Source organism: Paroedura picta, chromosome 1 (assembly GCF_049243985.1).
Source record: "Paroedura picta isolate Pp20150507F chromosome 1, Ppicta_v3.0, whole genome shotgun sequence".
NCBI classification, from domain to species: domain Eukaryota; kingdom Metazoa; phylum Chordata; class Lepidosauria; order Squamata; family Gekkonidae; genus Paroedura; species Paroedura picta.
Window position 1 is genome coordinate 177,408,611 of NC_135369.1, and position 22,035 is coordinate 177,430,645.

A 22,035-nucleotide genomic window follows, 5' to 3' on the forward strand; every position below is an offset into this window, starting at 1 on the left:
TGACAATGATCCTCCAGGCTTTCCTGTCCTCTACCATTCCCTGGAGTCCATTTAAGTTTGCACCAACCGCTTCAGTGACTTCATCCAGCCACCTCATTCTCTGTCGTCCCCTTCTTCTTTGGCCCTCAATCGCTCCCAGCATTAGGCTCTTCTCCAGGGACTCCTTCCCTCTCATGAGGTTGTCAAAGTATTTGAGTACTCGAAATAACCATCCGCACACCACCAAACTATTATCAAACTTAGTACTTTACCACCTCTCCCCACCAGCATTTAACTATACGTGTTATTACGTGTTCCTGGTTTTTTAAAATGTATAACTTCATGTTTTAAAGTCAAAATGTTTTAACCCTGTTTTATGAATTGCCGTCAGCAGCCCTGAGTCCTCAGGGAAAAGCGGCATATAAATTGGACTATAAATAAACGTGTTTCTGTCTTCCCTGTTGCGTTATTGATTTTTCCAGTCTTGAATCCCTCTCAGTGACCCTTCCTCTTAGAGGTCCCATTTGAAAACCGCAATAAGCTCATCACCCCACCCACCCCCGGAAATTTTTATGGCATTGATTGACATACTTCGACTCTTTCCGTAACACAAAACTATCCTTGACTCGTCTTTAGCGTGTGAAGTGTTCCAAGTCCCCTGCCCTTTGGTTTGGCTTTGACTGCCCTCACCTACAGCCCTTGAGCCTCCCCACCCCCTCCAGGAACGAAAGACAGCTGCAACTTTCCTTCTGTGTGCCACAGTAGCTCCTCCAGTAAATCAGTAGTCTTTTTTTTGGAATACAACTTAATTGTGTTGCTTCCTCTTTCGCCAGTCATGGAGAATTTATGGGGCCTTTTCCTGGATAATTTCCCTTCTAAGAAGGGAACTTTTACAGTTATTTGGCACCCATTGATTTATAAATTTAAAGATTGAAGAAAGATGGATTGAAAAGCAGGAAGCAACATAGGACATGCTGTCATCGGGAGAGACTCGGTTCCAACCCTATAAGTCAACTGGAGGAGTTCAAAAGTAGTTCTCCAAAGATTGTCTCCCTTTACATCGCTGGGATCAGCTTTAACCTACTTAACATACCGTTTTCGAGCCCTGCGTTGTTGTTTTTTTTCTTTTCAACCTATGAAACTCCATATGTTCCATGTGGAATCGACTGAATGGCCCAGAAGGAGGGCAGCCAAAAAGGATTTTCCCCATTTGTAAATTACCCAATCATGTCTGGGAAAGCACCTCCCCCCTTCCCCCAAACACACACCCCATTACAGATACAGTCAAGTTGCTGAGCCACAAAAGGGGAATAACCACCTCTCTTCCTGGACATAAACCCAGGAAACTAACCCCTACCCCTTAAACCCTTAGCCGGCGCTATCGTTTCGGAACAAAATGAAAACATGAGAAAATACAGAGACCGGGGAAGACAGACATCCGCGGGAGTACAAATATTTTAAGGTATTGCAACTAGAGCACCATTGGCTGAGAAGTTTGGGCGACCATCTTTGATGTGCAATCTTAGAGAATGAGAATTTCAGTTGAAAGAGAATTTCTCTTTCTGCAGGGATGGTAGATATCTCCTCTAATGTATAAATGCAGTGGCATTCCCTGTAATCATCATAGATAATATGAGCTTTACCAGGGAGCTTGCAAATAATAGGAGCACCATTCTTGACCACATCCTCTTCCCCCTAATTCTTGACTCAACGAAAGACAAGATATCTGCCCTATTTCCATCAGTACAATTACACATGCCAATGTGGAGCTCTTCCGCCAGGCATTTGGTTGAGACCAAGCACAACCAACAACGAACAAAGGGCCCCCGCTCTCCCCCCCCTTTCCTCCCAGAACTCCACCAGAGTGCTCTGGACCTGTTGTGCCATTTGCACGGTTGCATTGTTATACTGTTATATTATTATTATTGTTATACCGTTTATTATACTGTTATTCTGCTACAACCACTGTTATTATTGTATGATTATTAATGAAGACTGTTCCATGTATTGTTTATAAGTTTAATGTAAACCGCCCTGAGCCTCCGGGGAGGGCGGTATAGAAATATAATAAATAAATAAAATAATAAATAAATAGCCTGTCTTGGTTGTAACATCGTGTGAGCAGGAGCAATGTGCATATTTATCATGTGAATACACTTCCGGTATGTGCAACTGACCACAGGATTTTTCCAAGTTTGCATTCACATATGGAGGTTGTGCAGGCATGGTCAACATGTGCATTAGTCCTGTCCACACAATATGGCTACCACACATATCAGGAAGGACATGGGCAGTACATGTTCCCAAAACACGTGGTTGGTGTACATCTAGTACAGACAGTTGCTCTGAGGCCTGCTGATTAAGTTGCGTTGCCTTTCTGTCACATGTCCTCTTGCTTACTGAACACTTTCACATATATTCTCTCTCTCTCTCTGCCTCCTTCTTCCATCAGCTGCCCCTGCAGAGGCTTAATTATATACTTATATAAGGTATCCCTTAAGTCAGCCTTTCTCAACTTTCTTACTATTGAGAAATCCCTGAAACATTCTTTAGGCTTCAGGAAACCCCAGAACTGGCTTGATGGTGCAGAATATGGTTGGGAAGCAGAGCTGTGGACATGCCTATCTGAGGGCCCTCCCCTTCCCACCCCCTCCAGGCCCATCACTGTCCATTTTGCAAGAAGGGGGCGGTCAACACAACCATATATGGCCATATCACCTGAGAAATGTTTAAAATATATTACAAATTATTTAACTCCTTCATGGTCTTCCAGGGCCATCAAGGAAGCCCAAGGTTTCATAAAACCCTGGTTGAGAAGGCCTGCCTTATGTTGGGGAATATGCATGAGAAATCACTCTGCTATTTAGGTTAGCAGATGTCACCTTGGGCTGACCTTTGGTATTCTTAGGCATGAGTGCTAAACTCTTTGGAAATTCAGTATGGGCTGAACCAGTTCAGCTCTTGGATAACCCAAATCTGCACAGTGTGATCAGTCATATGATGGATCACGAGAAGGAGCAGCAGGACCAATTGGCTCTGCAAACTGGCACAAAAAAAATGTTATTTTGCTTGGCTGAATCCTATTGCTACCTGCTTAAATACTTCAGGATGCATGATCCATCCTGGCCGGTGGCCTATGAGCTGGGCCAGCTTTGAGGTAATACCATTTTCTCTAGACAGATAGCTTGGGAAACAGCTAAGTGAAGCTCTGCCTTGGCTTTCATTCTGCTGGCCTCCTTGGTCAAGGCACATTGCCTAAATGGAAAGGGATCTCTTAGCTCTGCAGAGGTGACCAAACTGTGGCTCTCCAGATGACCATGGACTACAATTCCTATGAGCAACATACAAAGACTCCAAGCAGGTCTTTGTATGTAACGTATGGGTGGAATGGGATTTTGTCTGTGCTTGAATTAAGTCCTGTTGGATTATTAGATCCTGTTTCATGGAGGAACAGGAGGTGAAGTAAGAGTATGGCAAATATGATGAAGGGCAAAATGTAGTGAAATGTGAAGAATCATGTAAGTGTGACATTATCGATGGCAAAGCCACCTCAAACTCATTCTAGCGTGTGGCCAATGTATGGGATAGCTGAGAGTAGGTTGGTAACCACTGTTGCCCCTCAGAATGATATCTGTCCTAATGGAAGAACATAGCCCATGAATGCAGTTTATTTATTTAGATTTCTATACCGCCCTTCCCTACGGCTCCCACCCATTCAGGAAACCCTTTCAGGGATGCCAAGAAACCCCAGGGTTGAGGAAGCCTGTGGTAGGTAAAGGGGAGTCAGCTGGAGTTCCCCTATGAATCTAGTGTCTCTAAGCCCAGCCTTTATCCCCTTTGTACTGTTGAGAAGAAGAAGAAGAAGAAGAAGAAGAAGAAGAAGAGTTGGTTCTTATGTGTCGCTTTTCCCTACCCGAAGGAGGCTCAACGCGGCTTACAGTCGTCTTCCCATTCCTCTCCCCACAACAGACACCCTGTGAGGTGGGTGAGGCTGAGAGAGCCCTGATATCACTGCCCGGTCAGAACAGTTTTATCAGTGCCGTGGCAAGCCCAAGGTCACCCAGCTGGTTGCATGTGGGGGAGCGCAGAATCGAACCTGGCATGCCAGATTAGAAGTCTGCACTCCTAACCACTACACCAAACTGAAACATTGCTCAGGCTTCAAGAAACATCAGAAGTGGCATGATCATGCAGAATATGTTTGGCAGTCATTGCTGTGTACATGCCCACCCATTGCTGTGCACATGCCCACTCCCCTTCTAATATATAGACAATTAATTAATTCCCACCTATTTGGGAAACCATTCCAGGGCCTTCAAGGAGTGACAGGGTTTCACAAAACCCTGGTTGAGAAAGCCTGATCTAGCATGCGGGAGGGGCATTCTACTGCATCAGAGCCAGCTTGGTTTCGTGGTTAAGACTTGTGGCTTCTAATCCGGTGAATTCCCTGCACTCCACACTGAACCAACTGGGTGACTTTGGGCTAGTCACAGTCCTGTTACAGGTCTTCTCACAGAGCAGTCTCTCTCAGAGCTCTCTCAATCTCACCTACCTCACAGGATGTCAGTTGTGAGGAGAGGAAGGGAAGGTGATAGTAGCTGCTTTGAGACTCCTTCAGGTAGTGAAAGGCAGGTATAAAATCCAATTCTTCTTCTTCTCTCTGAACTTTCTAAATCCCACTTACCTCACAGGGTGTCCGTTGTGGGGAGGGGAAGAAAAGACCATTTAAATCATTTTGAAACTTCTTCAGATAGTGAAAAATAAAGTATAAAAACCAACCCTTCTTCTTCTTCAAACTCACAAACCAAATCAGTTCGTTCGGGAGAAAAAAGTTTGTGACAGTTCGTGCTTCGCAAACCTGACACACCATAAACCAAACCACATTTTCCTGATTCTCATCCCTAGATCCCACCCAGTATGAAGGCAACTTTATATGTTCATAGAAATCCCACTGCTAAAAATATTAACTGTACTAGTATTAAAAATTACTAGCTTCAAAGCCCATTCCTAAGAACATTCCTTGAAAGGGCCCCCTCCCCTGGCCAGGCAGCTTAAGGTGGCCTTGGGTGGCAGCTCGTAGCCAGATCAAGTGAGGTGGGCGGGGACTGGGCAGCTTGTTAGCAGGGCGGACAGAGCTCCTTAGCAGTCAGCTGCTTAGCAGTCCTTAACGAGCAATCAGCAGGCCAGGAGGTCCTTGTCAGCAGGCCCAGCCTAGCAGGCCAAGAGGCCCTCGTTAGCAAGCCCTCCACCACGACCCTTTGCCCAGGGCCTCTCCCCTTACCTGCTGCTGGCTCCAGGCACTGAGGTGTCTGAGAGCAAAGAGGCTAGAGTCCAAGGACGGAGGGCGGGATCTGCAGGGTCAGGGCCAATCAGGGCAAAGCTGGCTGCACCCTGATTGGCCCTATTCCAACTTGGACAGCCAGACATGTCCCACCCCCTAGGCTGTTTCATAAATATATAGAGGAACAACAATGGATAAGGATATCAGTATCTCGGTGACAACCCAGGTAACAGCTTGGCCCAAACCTGCTTCAGATAGAACAGGCTTTCTCAACTAGGTTTTCATGAAACCTTGGGGGGTCTCTTGATAGCCTTGGAAGGGTTTCCCAAATGGGTGGGAGTTAATTAATTTCTTATATAATGTTTAAAAAATGGTTAAAGATTTCTGTGATATGACTACATATGGTCATATACGGTTGACCCCCCCTCACAAAATGGCCAATGGTGGGCCTGGAGGGGTTGGGAAGGGGAGGAACCCTGGGTGGCCATGTCCATAGCTATGCTTTCCCATTATATTATCAAGGGACCAAGCCCTATGAAGATAGGTTGAGGGACTTGGGAATGTTCAGCCTGGAGAAAAGGAGGTTGAGAGGGGACATGATAGCCCTCTTTAAGTATTTGAAAGGTTGTCACTTGGAAGAGGGCAGGATGCTTTTTCCCTTGGCTGCAGAGGAGAGGACACGCAGTAATGGGTTTAAACTACTAGTACAACGATATAGGCTAGATATCAGGAAAATATTTTTCACAGTCAGAGTAGTTCAGCAGTGGAATAGGCTGCCTAAGGAGGTGGTGAGCTCCCCCTCAGTGGCAGTCTTCAAGCAAAGGTTGGATACACACTTTTCTTGGATGCTTTAGGATGCTTAGGGCTGATCCTGCGTTGAGCAGGGGATTGGACTAGATGGCCTGTATGGCCCCTTCCAACTCTATGATTCTATGATTCTATGATTATTTTCTGCATGATTTCACCACTTCTGGGGTTTCTCAAAGGCTGAAGAACGTTCCATGGACTTATCAATGGTAAAAATAAATAAATTTAACTGAACCAGAAAGGAAACTTCTGATCCTTCCATGGATGCAGAGATGTTTGCCTTTCTCTCAGAAAGAATATGCCTCAGCAAGTATCACTTTCCCGAAGTGACACTGCACGTGGGGAGGCGAGGAGGAATAAGAGTGGCAAAGGAGCAGTGGGCTTCTAAATCGGAAATTGCAAGCTTTTATTACTTTTCCAAGGATTACCAAGGAAAGGAAAAGAAACCCCCCAAACACAATTTTCTGTCACCTTCCACGGGTTCTCACGTTACCCTAAATTATCCCTTTCCCTCTTCTTGCCAAGCGTCTTTTGCCCTCTTCCCAATGTATCACTTGTGGGGGCTTTGTAGGTTTCACGGCTCCTTAATAAACAGTGCAGAATTTAAAACCCATGATCGCCACTTCCTCGGCCTCCTGAATTTATTTTAATAGGTGACATTTGAGCTCGGGGGATTCTTTCAAATAACACTGTTGAGTCAAGACTGGATCGTTTTACTTTCGAGCTGCCTCTGGGTCAACATTAAAAGGCAAGACCCCCTCAAGTTTTCATTATACGGAGACGGCCTCTCGTTCTTTGGCCTATCCATCCGTGCTCGGAGCTCCTATATATATAACCCGTGCAGACTCACTGTATGATTCATGTGGTGCCGTATCAAGGCATATTCCCCCCTCCCCTGGTCCTTGTTTTTGTTTGCTTACATGTTCCCTTTTGTACCTCAACTCATAAATCAAACTTGGCTTATTTTTTTACAGACCCCGTGAAACGCTGAGCCAGTTTCCACTGTTATGAAAGACTCCAAAATACTACACATCCTTTAACAGGTGGAAAATGTCTTAAGAGAATGTTGGCTTGGAATGTTTTTCTTAACTTCGGGGACCGAGGAGTACTTATTTACGACTTAATCTAATTCCAAAACAAAGCAACAGTTGCCTGCCTTGAATTATCTCCTTACGATGTTACCTCATCGCCATATGGTTTTATGGTCGCAAATGCAAACGGAATACTGAAACCATTTATAGCTATTAAGCTTATGTAACTGATTACAGTAAAAAAGAAAAAGAAAAAGATTCCTGGGGGCCTTTTGTTTTCAGAGGTTCCCTTTCTTGCCCCCTCCTCCTTTCCCTAACGGTAGATCCAAGTGGATAACCATGTTGGACAACAAAATTTTAGTCCAATGGCCCCTTTAAGACCAACAAAGGTTTATTCAAGGCGTGAGCTTTCGTGTGCATGCACACTTCCTCTGGACACTTATGATCCCCGTTCCATTGTCTGCGGAAGTGTGCATGCATACGAAAGCTCACACCTTGAATAAACCTTTGTTGGTCTTAAAAGGGCCATTGGACTCAAATTCCTTTCCCTAACGGGACAGCCAAATGCCTTTCTCAATTCAAAAAACATTAACATTTGGCTGCTTCTCCACAGTGAGCTGCTGAACTAATCAATCCTTAACAGTATCAAAATATTTTTTTTTTAGTAACACAGGTTGAAACGCTAGACATGTTTAACTCATGATTAAGCTCATGTTTCAAGGGGCAAAGAATAGCTACAAGGAAATTGATGAAAAGACAACATGTTCACATATGATGGATTCACAGTCAGTCTAAACTAGAAGAACCTGTACCATGCTGCATCTGTTCGCCAGCTAGGGGAAGCGTCCAGTGGAAATTAGATGGATAATAGGGTTTCCCCTGCCTCCTCCTTACAAGTCTATATATGGGAGAAAAACTTCAGTTGGGTCCAGTCCTAGGGGGGGGGTGATGTTGGGGTAGAGGAGGAACCCTCTTATTTTGGAAATTAAATGAGAGGGCAGAATATTAGCCTTGTAGACCAGGGATTGGTAGGCTCTTTTTAAAAGAAAAATTTTGGCTGAAACTATATTGGCATAGGACTGCCAATTTCCAGAAGTCTACAATAAGGAGCCAACAAGGGGGTTGCACAATGTGTGGATATGACACAACAGACCAGAAATCACTGGGCAAAAAAAACCTGGATGATAAACTCAAAAGCAAAAACCAAAAATGTTCCCTGGAATTGTCTCCCTGGGTCATTCCTGAACTGTTGGGAGAAGAGATGTTTCTGTGAGCTGAAAAGACTGAGACTGTTTCTGCACTAGGGCTATCTCTGGATTTGCATTGTTAAAGGATCAAATCTTTTGTCCATTTCCGCACTGAAATTTGCTTCTTTGGGCACAGACCCAGATTGTCCCTAACTTGTCTAGTAGCTATGGAATCCCCAAAAAACTGGTTTTCGTTTTTAAAAGCGGGGATAATAGGGTCTAATTCAGGACTTTCAAATGTGGAAATATGTGGAATTGGGTTTTTTCCCCGTACCCGTCATTTTGAGCTGTGTGGGAATGCCCCTTTCCTCATTGCCATCCTCCCTCCCTCTGTTCAGAAGAATCTGCCTTTTAAAAAAAGGGGGGGGCGATCACATTACAATAGTATATCTAAGGGTTTTTTTTAACAAGCAGTCTTGCAGTCTGACACAGCAGTGTTATGATGTTATAACAGTTGAAAAAAAAACATTCAGGACCCTTTGGGGGGGAAGGTGCAGAATGGTCGAATTAAGGGGCAGAATGAAAACAATAGTGCAAGTAGGCACCAGTTTGCAAAAAAATACCTTTCTGGAAAAGGGGAAGGGAGCAAAGCATGATGGGAGCCTGCCTCCACCAGACTCAGTGTGAAAAGTATGTCACAAATTTCAGCCTGGGAAATAGTTGGAGTAAAGCCCAAATGTAGAAAGGCTAGAGTCGACTCGCAGCATCCAAAGGAAATGCAGAACTGTTGTGAGACTATTGGTTCTTTCTTTCATATGTGGTAGTGCTGTGACAAAGTTTTTCAAATTCTGGATAAAAATATGTAGGATGATGGAAAAGATTTTAAAAATAAGTTTCCTTTGTATTCTGAATATACTAACTTTTACTAAAGTTTCTTCCCTGAAACCCTGATGGTTAGCGCAAGAGAATTTTTTTTCACAATACAATTGCTTCAAGATATAACTTGCTCAGAACTGGAAACAAGAAGATCCACCTAAAGCGACTGATTGATTGGACAAATTATGTAGGGTGGCCAAAGTAACAAAGGTAGTAAATAGAAGGCCCCTGGAAGAATACCAGAAGCACTGATCTTTTTGTTTGGATAATGAGAATAAATAGTTTCATAATGCATTATAGTATATTACTAAGATGGAGACTATAACAATCTAATGTTTATGTGTACTCCTGTTTTATCTTGCTCCTTTGTTTTTTGGACACTAAATGAAAACTTAATAACATTTATATATATTAAAAAAAAAGAAATCCAATGTGAGGCTAAAACAAGGCATGTCTCCTAGGCTGATTCCACACCAGCGGCATGACTCTGGGGTGCCACCAGTGAATTGCAGCGGAGCTCAGCCTCTGCCACTTCCTGTGTCCCCACGGGGGATACATTTCAATGGCAGATGCTGTCTGTCCTAGATTTCTGCATCATTATGGAAGCAGCCATGGTGGAAAGGTTCCTCCAAATTGGGGGTGGGAGTTTGCAGGATGGTGGGATTGTGTTTGCAATTTGCAATTCCACCTTCCTGCAAAAAATTCCCCAAACCACCCAGTTGGCCACATGGTGCTGCGAAGCGCCAAGAGCCGAATGTTGTTGGTTTTTTTTTGTCCCCTCCGGGAGGAGCCATGACTGGCAGGCGTAGCTCTTCTGTGTCCATATGCGTCTGCCGCAGGCTTGGACCCATTGGCCCTCTTGGCCAAAAAGAATATGGATACTTCCACATTCTGTTCACGTGGGGCAAATGAGGGCCCCATCAGTGCCAGGCTTGGGAGGGGGCTGGCCTGCTGGTGACATCATGTGGAAGCAGGGATTAGCCGGGCTTCCATATGACCATTTATGCACTGGAGGTTTCATGCCAGGCTGCAGACAGGGGTTTTAGTCGTGGCAGGTTACCCCACCACTTCCTGCACCCACATGGGGGAGCATTTGGCCTGGTGCACCTCATCTGCCCCCGATTTGTGCTGCTGCACGGGAGCTGGGGCTGTGAAGTTCCCACTGCATAATTGGTCTATGAGCAACCTCCCGGCCTTTTCCACTTGTGTGGAATCAGCTCTAATGTGGAAACAGCCTGTGTTAAAAATATGGTGAATTTTTCTCGGACAGCAGTAAACCGTGAGGTTCTTTTATTTGGGCACATACAAATCTCCCCTTCTCTCCTATTAATTACTCATTGGCTGTTCAAGAGCAGCCCATAACATTATGGAATTCAACCCAAACTTTTTAAAAAATGGTTGATTATTATGGATCAAGTGTAATTAAGTGACACTAACCCTTCTTCTCCATTAGCAACAATATTCTAGAGAATAAATAAATCTTTCCTTTCAACCAAATAGGTGAGGCAAACCTGTTCTTTCTTCCAGACTGCAGGCAGACCTTTTATCCCAAACTCAACTGCATCAAAGTAAGTCTGTCGGTTTCAACAAAACTTATTCCCCCCTTAAGAACACATGCTTATCGTTGCAGACTAAATACTTCCCAGGCATGTTTGATATGTGAGGTGCAGGCTTGGGATTCAGTTGATGACATTCATAAAAGACAATTTGCTATCTGCATAAAGGCAACCATGCAACCATAGGCAGGTGTATTCAGAAGTAACTGCCTTTCTTCTCTGACCTGGATGACCCAGGGTACCCTATCTTGTGATATCTTAGAAGCTAAGCAGGGTCAGCCATTGTTAATAGCTGGATGACAGACCACCAAGAAAGGCCAAGATGGCTGTGCTGAAGAAGACAATGGCAAACCACCTCTGTTTGCCTCTTGCCTTGAAAACTCTACAGGGACACCATAATTTGGCTATGACTTGATAGCACTTTCCACCACCAACTCTCATTGTTTCCCCCTACAGGGCTTACTTCAAGGCAGAGGTGGTGAAACTGTGGCTCTCCAGGTATCCATGGACTACAGTTCCCATGAGATGTCTTTAATGGACATCTGGATAGCCACAGTTTGGCCACCTCTGCCTTGAAGTAAGCCCTTTAGGCAACTGCAAAGAGCAATTCCAAGCAGTAACTCAGAATCATACTTGGATCAATTCAGTGGAGTTTACTCCCAAAAATATGTCCTTAGGTTTCCACTGGTAATCGCAAGTCAAATCAGTAAACCTTTAATTTAGGAAAGACTCTCAAACTTTGCCACTGCATGTCATAGAGGTGCAAGGGAGAAGCTGTTCACATTTGTCCAGTTGACAATAAGCAACAACTTGAGTCATCTCAACCCTTCTTCCTCCCCCCTCTAGAGGTAGTGATGGGTGGTGATATTCTGCCATGTTCTCTTTTCCATTGTGATTTTATGTCGTGGATTTTTATGTCCTTTAATAGGGGTTTTAATGAGTTTTATCAGATGTCTGTAACCCACCACGACCTGGCTTCAGGAGTGGCGGGGGGGGGGGGAGAATTAATAATAACAACAACAACAAGAACAATAAAATTAAGTAAGAGTATTCAGTTGATATTGTTCTCTTTTACTAAATATTCAAAGGCAGGCAGATCACAAGGGCAGAAAAGGCTCTAGCAATGCAATCCTAATCAGCGTTACACCCTTCTAAATCCACTGAAATCAAGGGTGTAGCTCTGTTTAGGATTACAGCGCTGAGCACAGGAGTCTTTAATAGTCCTTAATTCAAGGTTGGCACCCAGCACAGTAGGAAGAGTCAAACAGAACCTAAAGAGACATCCATGATGCATGTAGATTAGATAGATTGTCTCTTCACACAATTAGAAAGACAATTAGACACCTGAAGACAAGCTATGTGGGCAGAAGGTCACAGGTTCAATCCCCGGCATCTCCAGTCAAAAGGATCAGGAAGCAGGTGATGGGAAAGACCTCTGCCCGAGATCCTGGAGACCTGCTTCCAGTCCGAGTACAACTCTGATGTACCACTTCAGTATATGGCGGCTTCATACATTCAGCTGCTTTGTAAGGTTTCGGGTTCAGTCCCTAGAATCTCCCATGAAAAGGAACCACTGCTAGACAGAGCAGACAAAACTGCTATGATATACAAATGGTCTGATTCAGTATAAGTCAGAGGTGGCCAAACTGTGGCTCTCCAGATGTCCATGGACTACAATTCCCATGAGCCCCTGCCAGCTGGCAGGGGCTCATGGGAATTGTAGTCCATGGACATCTGGAGAGCCACAGTTTGGCCATCCCTGGTATGAGGAATCTTCATATGACTTTAAGACAACAACCTTTACAAAATCCCTCCGAATTTATCACTCAAACCCAGAAGGACGCCACAGTGATGAACCTCATTCCGCATGTACTTTCCGTTTCCTTTATCTTCCTTTTGCCAATCTAAACAGTTTTAGCAACAGCCCTTATTACCCTCTTGGTATTGATGTTCACACAGATAATCTGGTCCTGGAAATCCAAGTCACAGAGTGCAGAGGGCAGATTGCACGGGAACTCCCCCCTAATACAACTGCAATTTTGCAGTTTGTGCAGTGGATCGGGAATGGCAGGCATGAAAACCCTGCAGCACATCATGCGGCTTTTTCCCCATGCTTCAGACTATATCCTCTCCAAAGTGTGTGGGAAGGTGCCCCTAGTGAGCTGAAGGATATCCTCCAGCTGGCAAATTTAATCTCAGCAGCCCTCTTACAAGGTCTAACTTAGAACAACAATAAAAAAATATCTTAATCTTCTTTAATGACACTGGTTTAATTAAACTTTACCAGCCGAGTAGAGCCAACCATATCAGAATTCCATTTCTGAGGGCAAATCTGCTAATTTATCCACAAACCTAGAGGTTATTGTATAAATCTGACAGGCTTCATTTTACTATACAGCTGATAAGAATGGGATTTAGGTTCTCATCCTTCCCTGCTTAAAAAAAATCCATATGTCGATCTAATTTTTCCATTTCCCCCAGTTTTGCTTTGAAGTAAGTTATATTTTGAAAATGTTTCTGTCCCTTCTAGGAAGATTGGAACCCAATGCCAATTTCTGCTAACAGCACCATTATTGGGATCAAAATATTATCTGCTTTCATAATTTTGCACCTTAAGTAATCATTAAGGAGATACCTAACGTGACAACATTTTCACAGAGTGCTTGTGAAATGCTGATCCTTGCTGATGCTAACTGTAGAGCAATAAACATCTATCATATTAATCTGCTTCAGTCTTCTTACAGAAGCAGAGTTCAAAGGCTTATAGAGTAGTTACAAAAGCAGCACAATGCAAGACTCTATAGCTAGGCTGCAGGCAGGACTACATGCCTATACATCAGCAGATGGAGAGAGCAGAGCCTAATGATTGCTTGTTTCAGCAAAGTACACAGAGGTTATCTTTCTCCTCCAGAAGAAACAAGAAGTTGGCAGGAGCACACCTTAAACAAAGGAATCCTCAGAGCACATAGTTCAGAATTCCCTGCAAGCTCACCAATGAACATTTGATGCCACTAATGAGCACACAAGTATAGCTCAGCTGCTTAAGCAGTTTAACAACAGCCCTTCAAGACTGAATTTGCCAAATTGCATGCTAATTGCAATTCCAACAGTTATCAAGTGCTTGGAGAAGAAAATGCACTATCCGTTTCATAGAGGCTTAATGGGATCCCCATCTTGCAGCTCAATGAGGACCCAAGCAACTTAAATAATTTTCTACACTTTATCATTATTTATTTGATTTATAGACCACCCTCCCCATCTAGCTGGGAGCAGTGTACAACAATTGGGATACAAAGTTCTGATAAAAACAGTAAAAATAATCCTTATCCATGGTTCCTCTATATATTTGTGAAACAGCCTGGGGGTGGTGGTGGAACATGTCCGGCTGTCCAAGTTGGAATAGGGCCAATCATGGTGAAGCCAGCAAAGATGTCTGCACCCTGCCCCTGCAGCTCCCACCCTCCATCCCTGGACTCTAGGTTCTTTGCTCTCAGACATTCCTCGGTGCCTGGAGCCAGCAGCACGTAAAGGGAGAGGGCCCTGGGAAAAGGGTCATGGTGGAGGGCCTGCTAACGAGGGCCTCCCGGCCTGCTAGGCTGGGCCTGCTGACTGCCTGCTAAGGAGCTCTGTCCCGGGCCTGCTAATGAGCTGGCCAGCCTTCACCCGCAATACTTGATCTGGCAGCGAGCTGTAGCCCAAAGCCACCTTAAGCTGCCTGGCCAGGGTCCAGGGGAAGGGGCCCTTTCAAGGCCAGTTCTTAGGAACGGGCTTTGAAGCTAGTAGTAAAATAAAACAATATAACAAGAACTCCGTTTGCATTCATTTCTTAGCTCTTGTTTTATTCTTATCTCTCCAGCCTAAGTCTGTGGTAAAGACTGGAGAGGGAGGAAGGGGAGGGGGCACTTGATTTTATTTACTTGCCACTGACCTCAACCATATGCCTGGTAGAATAGGGCTGTTTTGCAGAACTTTAATAGTTCTCCTCCAGTAACAATGTGTAGGTAGATTAAGCTGAGTGGCCCAGGGTCACCCAGCAAGTTTCCATGACACAGTGAGAATGCAAACATATGTGTGTCATGCAAACGTATATAGTATGCATACAACAGCTGAAGGATATGTCTATCCATGGCTATCAGCCATGGTGACTGAGGGGAACCTCCACATTCAGAGGCACTAAACCTCTGAATCCCTGTGCCAGGAGTCAACAGCAGAGGAAAGCCTTGGCCTCTATGCCCTGTTGCTGGCCATCCATTGGAACTGTGTGAGACAGGATGCTGAATAGATTGACTACTGGTCTGATCAAGCAGCGCTCTCATGTTCCTAATTAAAAACAAATAAACAAAACACGCAGATGGGAAGGAGGGCCTCCGAGGGAATGCCAAACAAAACAGAGAAGGCTCCACCTGCTGGCATGATAGATGGACACAACTCTATGGTGAGAGAGTTCCAAAACTGTGGAGCCCAGCAGTTAGATAATACGCTTCAATGAGGGTCAATGATCTCCTCAGCAATGTTCTAGACATTTTCACAAGTCTTTACCATAAAGATTAGCAGAAATTTGTAGAGCATCACCCAGATATGAAAATGACATCATCTCCAAACTTTATCTTCCGCAGGAACCACCTCCAAAATTTCCCGGCAGTTGCTAAGGCACTGCTGGGAATTCTATACACAGCAAACATTGAAGTCTACCTGGAAAGTAGAGAAGGTGGGGAGCCCTGGCACAGAGACCTAGGTCAGGAATAAAAGAGGAGCGGCAGAAAGCAACAAAGCAAAGAGTTGGAACTTCTACTACTCTAATTATTTTGCAAGTTATGCATTTAATTGTTTGCTTGCTTCCATACAAACGGAGACACAAGTACAATGCTAGCTAATGCCTGGGGATGGCCATGAATCAAGAAAACACAGTTCTGTTCATGGTTCATGGCATACATGTTTGTCAAACCATAGTCCATTACAAAATTTTAAGAGCCAAACAAACCGGTTCAATTTGTGGGATTTGTGATGTGGTTCAACAAGGTGCTAGAGACATCAAACTTGTAGGAGATCTCTAGTTGACTCACCTCTACCTGACTTCCAAGTTTGGTGAGGGCTGGACTTAGGGGTCTGAGTTATGGCTCTCCAAAGAAGTTGTTCCCAGGAAAATGCTTTCTGGGGAAATGACCGGTACAGGTTCAGGAGGTTCTTTGTCCAAATTGCAGCTTTACAGATATTCAACAAAGGAACACTCCTGTGGAATACAGCAGACAAAGCCATCAAGTGGGGAATGCACCTCCAATTCAACCGGCCAGATGACAAATAGCAGGACCTGACTGCGGCAATCACCCACATTGGAGATGGAGTGAGAAGAAGCAGCTTTGCCATTTCTGGGGCCCCAATAACAAATAACTAGCCACCAGTAGCCAATCATCTAGCTTTGAGAAAACTGAACATCCTCACCATGCACTTAGTAAAAACCCTAGGTATCATAGAGCAGGGGTAGTCAACCTGTGATCCTCCAGATGTTCATGGACTATAATTCCCATGAGCCCCTGCCAGCATTGGAGGACCACAGGTTGACTACCTCTGTCATAGAGAGGGTGAAAGGAAGAGCAGCATAAGAGCAGTATAATTACGTGTTCTGTTCCTGCCTAAAGCTCAGAAATCACCTATGGGATCAAGGAACAGAAACTATTATGAAATTATTCAGCTTTCTCAGGTTTAATATTGGTCTGAACTAGGGTTGGGCGCTTCGGTGGCCAAAGCAGGTGGTCGCTCCTGATGCAGCCAGCACCGCACCGCGAGGAGAGGGAGAGAAGAGCTGCTCTGTGCCAGTGTATGTGCGCCTGCTGGCGCACTGACAGCCGCACCTCCCCTCCCCCCCCCCCCCCACAGCACGGCACCTGCTGTGTCGGGAGCGACCGGCTGCTTTGGGCGCCGAAGCACCCAACCCTAGTCTGAGCCCACCATCTTTTTTGGGAACCAAGAAAAAATGAGAGAAACACTAATAAGAATCCAAAATCTCAGGCATGATCTTGACTGTCCCGTTCTGAATGAGTGCTTCAAGAATAGACTGAAGTTCAAGACAGAAATTTTCAATGGCCAAAGACTGAAAGATGAAATCTAACTAATAACCCGCACAATAATACCTATTACCCATGAATCTTCAGATATGATGATGATGATGATGATGATGATGATGATGATTTATAACCCGCTGCTCCCCTAAGGCTCGTGGCGGGTAACAGCATATAACCCCCCCCCCCGATAAAAACCCCTAATACATAAAAACTATCCTAATACATGAACACATCAACCAACCCAACATGGCGACATTACCCAAGGATCCAAGCATGGGCAAAATGGGCCAATCATGGGCAAAATGGGCCAATCTATCCTTAAACCCCAGTGTTTTTGGAACCAGACCAGCAGTTAGAACTGCGAATGTTGCGATCCCTGGTTCTATGGGAACTGTGGACATGGAAGTCCTCTTCCTTTTCTTCCATAGTCACTGGAAGGGATGTTGAGGTACATGAAAAGCTGCTACTGGAACAGTTACTGGGATGGTTGCTGGAATGGGCCCTGACCCTGATAAAAGGAGGTGGCAACACCGTGCTGATGCTGGGTGAGATGTGGCTGAGAGCTGGGGGCCAATGAGAAGACACTGAGTGATCTTGCTGTCTCCTTTGTGGCAGGGCGCATCATTTTAGGAATTCAATGAGCTAGGAACTAGCTGTTCGTGGCTGGCCTGTGCAAGGGCAGTCGCAATGTGGGGCTGCGTCAGAAGACGGAAGATGAATAATAGGATGTTAATATGTAGAGTTTTCCATTTAAAGTGTTTAGTGATGCAAATTGCCTTGCTTAATAAAGGAAGACCGCTTCTTGCCAAACCAAGTGTTAATGGATTGAAGTGTTGACATATGTTCATAAACTGGGAAAAAAATGCACAGGGACTATTTCAAGTATGTTCCTAAGTAATGGATGTGCCTCTAGGGTTGCTTCCATAGTGGATGTTAGGACTGGCTCCTTTACAATCTCTCCAAGCTAAGGGCAAGTAACATTTCTGAGGTCCCAGTTACAGACCGTCCCCTCCCAAAAGGCTCCCACCTTTATACCCTTCCCACCTCTCCTGTGTGCCATAAGGGTGAAAGTGGGTGCAAAGGGTGCTCACTGTAGGGAAGAGAGGTCCTCCATCCCCTGGCTATCACAGGCCTCCATTCCTGGACACCAGATCCATCCTGCTGGGTCACTTAAGGCCAGCCCTAGCAGGGCATTCCCAGGAGTCTTGGAATCACCCTCCCATGACCTCTTCTGATAGCCCTCTTTAAGTATTAGAAAGGTTGTCACTTGGAGGAGGGCAGGATGCTGTTCCTGTTGGCTGCAGAGGAGAGGACACGCAGTAATGGGTTTAAACTTCAAGTACAACGATATAGGCTAGATATCAGGAAAAAAAAATTCACAGTCAGAGTAGTTCAGCAGTGGAATAGGCTGCCTAAGGAGGTGGTGAGCTCCCCCTCCCTGGCAGTCTCCAAGCAAAGGTTGGATACACACTTTTCTTGGATGCTTTAGGATGCTTAGGGTTAATCCTGCGTTGAGCAGAGGGTTGGACTAGATGGCCTGTATGGACCCTTCCAACTCTATGATTCTATGATTCTATGATTCTTCCTGGGGCTCCCCAAAGAACCAAAAGGGTTGTTAGCACAGCACAGAAACACCAGCAGTTGCTGTTAACATCCTTGGGAGAGGAGGACTCTCGAGAGCAGGGACTCGGAGGGTGGAGGGGGAAGCCCACGGTTCGGAAATATTTTTGCACCCTCCCCTGTGTGGCAGAGTGCTCGGTGTGCCAGAGAGGAGGAAATCCCCAACACTTGTCCTCCTCTGTCCTCCCCAAGGACATGCGAAAGGTGCACCTGAGTATGTTGCCCGCAGAGGAAAAGAGAGAGTAGAAGCCTGTGAGAGGAAGGAGAGGCCCACTCCATCTCAGCAAGAGAAATGGAAGGGAAGCAGGAGGTCCCTCCTGCACTCAGGGTGCCATGAGTGGGACATCAAGGCCATGAGTGGGACCTCCCAAGAGGTCAAAAGGCCGACATGGAGGCACAGGAAACAGTCACTCGCCTCGTCGATGAGATGATCGCCGTGGATGGCTGTGGCAGAGCCAGCCCACTTTTGCCTTGCGGGCCCAGTTCCGCCCTTGCCCACCCCGTATTCTGGCTGGCTGCCAACTCCAGGTGGGTGGCAAAAGGAACTCTGGGTAATCGCTGCCACTACCTGGCTGAAGTACAGGGTCGCAGCTGAGAGAGCCATGACCCCTAGCTGCCCCTTCTACACCTGTGAGGCCTAGACTCCGTGGTCTTCCACAGCCCCAGCACGGAGGGGGCGAGATACCGCAAGGGTCCACCCCTCTGGGTCTTCCCTTTGCATTTCCAAGGCGGGGGAGTACTATGTGGATCAGAGAACCATGGCCCACTCCCAATTTATAAAACGTTTATTAAAAGAACAAGGTTTAAGAAGCGGATCTTTAGTAAAGCACAGAGTTAAGTAAAGAAACGGGATGAAACGCAATCCTTCCGTCCCTCTGCTAAACATACTCTGTATCAGGGGTAGTCAACCTGTGGTCCTCCAGATGTCCATGGACTACAATTCCCATGAGCCCCTGCCAGCAACCGCTGGCAGGGGCTCATGGGAATTGTAGTCCATGGACATCTGGAGGACCACAGGTTGACTACCCCTGCTCTATATGATGTTAACTATGGGCCAGGGCCTTTTGCTTAAAGAGGTTCCAAAGTCTCCTTGCATTGCTCCAAGATGGCTGCTCACCTCTTCTCACGAGAGCAGACTCTTATCCTGATGATCAGCAGCCCAATGACCAACAGCCAAAGAACCAAAAAGACATTCCTTCTTCTGATCAGATATCTTTTTCTGTCCCTCACCTAGGAATTCTGGAAGGAAGAAGCCCTTCTCCGTCATTCCAGTTACCTGCTTCCTGGCCAGGTCAACTAACATGTGAAAGGGAAGGTGAACGGGGGCTTAGCAGCCCCTCCCCTCCCCCCTGCCCAGAGGGAAAAAATAACAATGGGGCATTTCATCACAATGGCCAACGCATCACCCTTATGGACAGCCTAGCCCTTCACCAGCTGCAGTGGCAATGGTCAAAGCTTAGGTCGGCAGAGCACAAAGCAGAACCATGCACTTCGTGGGAGACCTCTGGAGCAGCCAGTAGGGGCAACAGCACAGGCCCCAGGGGAAGACAAGGTACAAAACTGTTCTGTTTCATATGCAGGGGATGGATGCAGACCACACAGTGCAAACCATTACCACCATGTGATGCAGAGTAGCTTTTAGGGGGTGGCAACATAATCCGGGGCTACATGGCCATGAATGTGGCCCCAACATGCAGTCAGAGGTGAAGGGGTGCCCTCAAGAGCATTGTAGGACTGGCTCACATGCTTCCCCAGGTGGGGAAGGACACTCTGGGGCTAGAGAGCTTCTGTCAAGGTGCTAGCCCCCTCTAGACGGGGGCTTTGCTCAAAACCTGCCAGCATCTGGCCACCCCACACCCTGTTCTGCTGCATTGGGAGGCAGGGGGAGGGGAATAAGGAACCCCACTTATTCCTTGATAACGGATTTGGTGGAGCAGAAGAGCATAGCGCAGGATGTCATCTCCCCCATGACCACCCTGCACAGGGAAGAGGGTCTCAGCATCAATGTCAATATAAGACAAAAATATTCTCTCTACTGGCTACGGCAACAGTGTCAGAAGCAGAGTACAAGTGGGAGGAAGATTTCCACAATGTTGCCTTTGCTAAAGATGGCCGCCGCTAATATTTACCACCTGTTTACAAGCCCACTCTTATTTAATGTTCCAGGTTGGGATTAGATCATGCAAGAGAACATTCCCAAATGTTTCTTGTAAAAAAAAAAAAAGGGTGAACTCACTCAGAACTTTCATCTCCTGAGACAGAAAACAGCTCTGTCAGGCCCCTGGAAAGGAATTCACTTTGAATACTTGTCCCGATAAACATTTCTTAGCGAGCCTTTCAGGTCGAGGGGAGGTTTTTTTATTTGTAGAGCCCTCCAGAGGAGCGTACCTCATCGTTTTCATGACCCGGGATCACTTATTGACAGTTACAGCGCTGAGGTAAAGGGATGCTGAACCCAAATGAATTAGAGCACTTGACTCTTTTAATGAATTCCCCTATTCATGGAGAAAGTGACATCTGCCTTGGATTCCCTTCTTGGACCGCCAGCTGCTCTAATAACTGAACAGGTGTCTTGCCGTCGTCCGGTGACGTCAAGGAGCGTCCGAGGAATTTTAAAGGCCCATTCCGAAAGGACGGCCCTGTAGAAGTGCATTTCTGGGAAGCTGCCGCATCAGGAGTCAGGCCACAACCAAACCACACAAGAGTCTGCAGAGCACGCCGAGGTCAGTTATTTCAACCCGGCTTTTCTCCCCCACGGGGGACCGCAGCAGCAGACCACACGTTCCTCCCCAGCTCCACGTTCCTCCCCAGTTAGATATGGGTGTGTGTGTGGGGGGGATTTCATAGTCACAGTAGTTCAACAGTGGAATAGGCTGCCTGAGGAGGTAGTGGTCTCACTCTCACTGGTGGTCTTTAAGCAGCGACTGGATACTTTCAGGGATGTTTTAGGCTGCTCCTGCATTGAGGATTGGACTAGATCAGGGGTAGTCAAACTGCGGCCCTCCAGATGTCCGTGGACTACAATTCCCAGGAGCCCTTGCCAGCATTCGCTGGCGAATGCTGGCAAGGGCTCTTGGGAATTGTAGTCCATGGACATCTGGAGGGCCGCAGTTTGACTACCCCTGGACTACATGGTCTGTATGGCCTCTTCTAACCCTCTACGATTCTTGACTGATTGATTGCTGCTCTGGGTCCAGCCAGCTTGTGGCGGTTTACAGCAGTGACCATAGAATACAATAAAATGCCAATAAAAACCCCATAGATCAACAATCCCACTCCCAAGAGACTTGATGGCCCCATCAACCCAATGCTTCAGGAAGGGTGTTTGGAGGAGGAATCTGGCAGATCTTCATTGCCTTGGCCTCAACCAAATGCCTGGTAGAAGAGCTCTGTCTTGCAGGCCCTGGGGAACTCTGATAGCTCCGACAGGGCCCAAAGCTCTTCCAGGAGCTCATTCCTCCAGGTAGGGCCAGGACCAAAAAGGCCTTGGCCCTGGTCGAGGCCAGACGCATTTCCCGTGGGCCAGGGATCACCAACCTATTCAGATTCGCAGAGTGAAGAATTCAGTGAAGGGGCATAAGGAGTTAGACCAGTGGTTCTCAACCTTCCTAATGCCGCACCCCTTTAATACCCATGTTG

At 46.1% G+C, this 22,035-nt stretch overlaps 1 protein-coding gene across 1 annotated transcript in view; it reads right to left on the minus strand.

Annotated features, from left to right (window-relative positions):
- The window catches only part of LOC143826018 (uncharacterized), a 172,385-nt gene extending 152,722 nt beyond the window's left edge, over nt 1-19,663 (minus strand). Inside the window, exons 1-2 of the mRNA XM_077314568.1 lie at nt 19,524-19,663; nt 15,781-15,947 (exon numbers count right to left, since the gene is read on the minus strand). Coding sequence (XP_077170683.1) covers nt 15,781-15,947; nt 19,524-19,663 — 307 coding nt within the window. The remainder of the gene's footprint in view (nt 1-15,780; nt 15,948-19,523) is intronic.
- Nucleotides 19,664-22,035: the final 2,372 nt, after the last annotated feature.